The sequence below is a fragment of the Diospyros lotus genome, chromosome 1 (genome assembly GCF_014633365.1).
Source record: "Diospyros lotus cultivar Yz01 chromosome 1, ASM1463336v1, whole genome shotgun sequence".
NCBI lineage: Eukaryota > Viridiplantae > Streptophyta > Magnoliopsida > Ericales > Ebenaceae > Diospyros > Diospyros lotus.
In genome coordinates, this window is record NC_068338.1 from 50434724 (window position 1) to 50439284 (window position 4561).

General features: G+C 34.8%; 1 protein-coding gene across 1 annotated transcript; it reads left to right on the forward strand.

Annotated features, from left to right (window-relative positions):
- The first annotated feature begins 1835 nt into the window (after positions 1–1835).
- Positions 1836–3023, forward strand: LOC127798459 (peroxisomal membrane protein 11-4). The gene has a single exon (XM_052332042.1). It carries the CDS (start codon positions 2000–2002, stop codon positions 2681–2683), a length of 684 nt encoding a protein of 227 aa, XP_052188002.1. The 5' UTR covers positions 1836–1999; the 3' UTR covers positions 2684–3023.
- Positions 3024–4561: the final 1538 nt, after the last annotated feature.

The window sequence follows — 4561 nt, forward strand, 5'->3', positions numbered from 1 at the left end:
GCATTCCCGGACGTTTGGGTGATCGGATATCTTTATTCTCCTCGAGGATTAAAAATTGTCCTTAAGTGGGAGTAGGACCTTTCATTTGTCCCTAAAATAAAAAATCAAATGGAAACACATAGAACTAGAAATATTTGTTTTTTTCATACAAGTTTATTTATTTGCTTTGCATTTTTTACGAAAATAAATTTCATTAGAAAATTCAGGAAACATCCAAGCTGATGACAAAACATTTGAGAAAAAAGAATTTTGCCATGTAAAATTAGAGTGAATAATTATCTCTTTTTATTAAATAGTAAAGTAACATGATTTGTTAATTTATAAACATGAAAAGCAGACGAGAATGCCTAATTTTGGTTCCCTATCACTTCGAGAAAGTGCCATTGAGCTTAACTAAAATTATGATAATTCTGTAGATTAGTAATTATCAAAGTTGAGTTTATGGGTACGTATAATAAATTTGATGTTCGATAAACTTCAATTTAATTTATTAAACTCATGTTAAGTGTGTTAAACCACTCAAAGTTAATTCTAGAATTTTGGTAAGTTAGATGTATTGAATTGAGTTAAAATGTTTTATTAAATAATTATAGTCTAAATTTAACTAACTCAACAAATTATAAAGTGCTTTATATAATCAAACTCATCTTATTTTGACTTTGTGAATTCACGTGAATTACATTGAAGACTTTTTTTTTTTTTTAAATCCATTAGTTTTATGTAATGAAAAAAGTCTCATTGCCTTTAATTTATTTCATTTATACTGTGAAAATACATACGGGGACAAGGCTTAAGATCAAATATTAGGATTATGTTACTTGTACTGACAAGATGACAGATCCGATGATCAAATCGAACTTCATGATGAATTATGATAAGACTTTATTAAGCTGTCATAAATGGGAGAAACTTGAGCTTCATGAAGATCAATCGAGCTTCATTTGAAGGCAACAGCGGCAAGGCAACGAGATGGTGTAGCGACGATCAGTGCGAGGTGCTCCGGTAAAACGACAACAAGATGCAACAGTGGTCATGCGAGGCACTACAGCAGAGCGACGACAAGATGCAGTGACTGTCGGCGAGACGAAAGCGACGATGAGGCAAGATGAGACGAGCTTGCTAAAAGCGATCATGACATAAGAGAGAGGAGATGGCCAAGGGCAGTGATAATGAATTTGCAAATTGAATGATGACATTTTTGTTATTTAACACATTCGATCATTCTCATTCAGACAAAATAGTATTTTTCATGTTACAAACACATTCCCCCTCTGTTTCCTTGACACTTAATTTCTAATTTTCATGATTGCACCAACAATTAACTTTAAGTATTGAAAAGCCCATCTCAAAAAACACTTCACAAATTTTCGCTTATTTAATTTGTAGATTTATCGAAAGAACAGTCCAACTCATCATCCATTTGGACAGTGCATCATCATCCCTCGCTTTAACTCCCTAGGGGTACATTGGGAGGACTTGTGATAGATCTCATGAAGATATATATATATATATATATATGTGTGTGTGTGTGTGTATTCCACCATTTCTGTTTATTTCTTTAGAGGGTATATGTTTTGTATTTCTTACATCATCCTCTCCTTTGCACATTGCAAGATCAAGGAGCCCAGCAAAAGCTGCAACTGCTAATTGATCTCATAAGTAAAACCGTGAAAGAAGATATTTGACATGGCAACCATTAATTGGGTAATTGGCAAACTTCGAGGGTAGCTAGAGACTTCATTTGATCCGCGAAACAAATGGCAGCCTTATATTGTATTTTGTGGCAAAGAAGAGTCTGATGCTTGAGACAAGACAAGGAGGACTGATTGAAAACAAGGGAGAAACAAGGTCCAACCATATCCCATGCTGTATTATCCAAATACCATATTTTGTGGCTATCCTTCAAATCTTCAGATGGGTGCACAAATTCTCCAAGCAAGCCCGGTTTTCTCTTCATCACCAACAAGGAGAAGCAGAGATATTCATCCCCAGTTCAGCCATGAATGACACAGTGGACAAGCTGGTGATCTTCCTGGCAAAGAGGGATGGCATTGACAAGCTTGTCAAGACCTTCCAGTATGTCTCCAAGCTCGTTCACTGGCACGTGGAGTCCACCAACCCGGACGTAGCTCGCAGGGCCAAGCAGTGGGAAGTGGCCTCTGGGCTCAGCCGGAAGGCCTTCAGGAGTGGCCGGTTTCTCACTGGATTCAACGCCCTCAGGCGAAGCCCTGGCTCGACGCCAACTCTCCGGTCTCTTGCTGTTCTTGCCAATGCAGGGGAGATGATCTACTTCTTCTTCGACCACTTCCTTTGGTTGTCGAGAATTGGAGTGCTGGATGCAAAGCTTGCCAGAAGAATGAGCTTCATCTCAGCATTTGGTGAGTCTTTTGGCTACATATTCTTCATAATATCTGATCTTATCCTGATCGGAAAGGGCCTCAAGGCCGAGAGAAAGCTCCTTGCCTCGACAGAGGAGTCGGCAACCGATGATGCCAAGAATAGTATCAAGAATATCAGAGTTGACAGGATAATGAGGTTGATGGCAACAGCTGCCAATTTAGCAGACTTGTTCATTGGAATTGCAGATATCGAACCCAACCCTTTCTGCAACCATGCCGTCACGCTTGGAATAAGCGGTCTGGTCTCTGCATGGGCAGGCTGGTATAGAAACTGGCCTTCATGAAGAATATCCCAGTAATACTCAAATGTTTATTAGGCGATTTCAGCACTGGAAAACTGCAAAAAACATGTAAAACGGTAGTCACTCTGTTCTTATACCAAAGAACAAACAGTTGGTGGGCATTATTCTTAGTACTGAGATACATGCATAAACGTAAACACTGTTTTGAGTCAGACATCTTGCTGGCAAGATCATTATGCGCGAGTAGCTAACTCATCAACGTGACATTGTTAATTGAAGCTGAATTGGAATCACTCGTCTAGATTGGTTCTGATCAACACTCTTTAACAGTTATGCAAGTGCTTTACTCTTACATACAGCTAAAGATGGATCTTTTCAACTTGAGGCATTTGATCTCAAGTTAACCATTCTATCTTTCATGCTATTTCAGTATTTCTAAAGCAATTTTTTCTCTTGCATGGTTGAGAGTGGTAGGGATAAAAAATTCAACTGGGGAATTAATATGATACCACAATCATGGAGGGTGGATAAAGTTAATGATGTTGTCAAACATATAATATATCAAATAGTTCATAGATAGTCTCTGCCCCACATTAGTAGGATAGAAAATTTTCTCACATTAGTAGGATAGAAAGTTTTCATCATTTTTATATATACGTTGACTCTACTTGAACTTATAAGAGTCATTAAAAAGTTAATTTGCTCTGGTGTTCATGAAGATAGAAATTCTCATGTGAGGTACGCACACACATATATGTTACTATGTGTATGATCTCACATTTCAAAATTGTGAAGTGTGGGATGAGGTATGTAAAGTTGGGGACAAGTGGTTTTTATAGTCATGTTATTTGACATTAACAATAGCTCCGGAAGAGAGCGATATTGGGCAAATCTTATATTGTCCTACATGAATAATAAAATAATTTTTGCATTAATAATTGACAATTGATCATCAAATTTCCTCTCAAACCAACAAAAAAAAAAAAAAAAAAGAGTTTTGATCCCAATTAGATAATTTTAGAGTCACCAACTCCTGTTGTTTAGGCATAAAATCAAAATATTGACAACATTATTATGAAGCTTGTGATTGCATTATTGCATAAAGTCATAATGACATCTAAACCATTTCAAAATCAACGATATATAATTTCTCATAAAATTAAAGTCTCATAAATTTTCTTATATATAAAGGAAACCCAACTCAATAATAAAGACAAAAATAAGAAATTAAGTAGTTAATGCCTTCTAAAGACATGTTATTGTCTTGTTAAGGACAAATACAAAAATAAAGAAAGAAAGAAAGTATTAATCACAATTAAAAGCAAAATATATGGGTTTAATATTTAGATAAAAAATGGAAATTAAATACAAAAATTGAAAGTTTTCTAAGAACCCTAACATTAAATTTTCTTTTTTCAAATGGCATTTATAACTTCACGCTTTCTATTGGCCAAATCTATATTTTTGTTCTTATACTTTTATATTTTTTTGATGTGATAATTTAAATGTTTCGTTATTTTAATTACAACCCTTAACTTGAGTTTTAAGTTAATTTAACTCCTGTATTTTAATATTTTTTTATGTGATAATTTGAACTTTTTATTATTTCGATTTATGAAAGAACAAAAATTAATCTTTTATATCTCAAAACTAATGAATACAATCTTACTTATAACATACACTCCTAATTCTTGAAGAATTCTAAGACTATTCAACCTCCTAACAATTCTCCTAATATATAGGAGTTGATTACTCTCCTATAAATTAGGACCCCTACTAGATTATAATAACTCAAAACATTAATGAAATAAATCAACTGATACATCCAACTGTCAACACTCCCCCTCAAGCTGGAGAATGGATGTCCTACACTCCTAACTTGTTTACTAGATCTTCAAATCTCTTTACTGACAACCCTTT

Excerpts from the sequence above, each read along its gene's own strand:
- LOC127798459 (XM_052332042.1), top strand. The coding sequence starts at position 2,000 with ATGAATGACACAGTGGACAAGCTGGTGATCTTCCTGGCAAAGAGGGAT.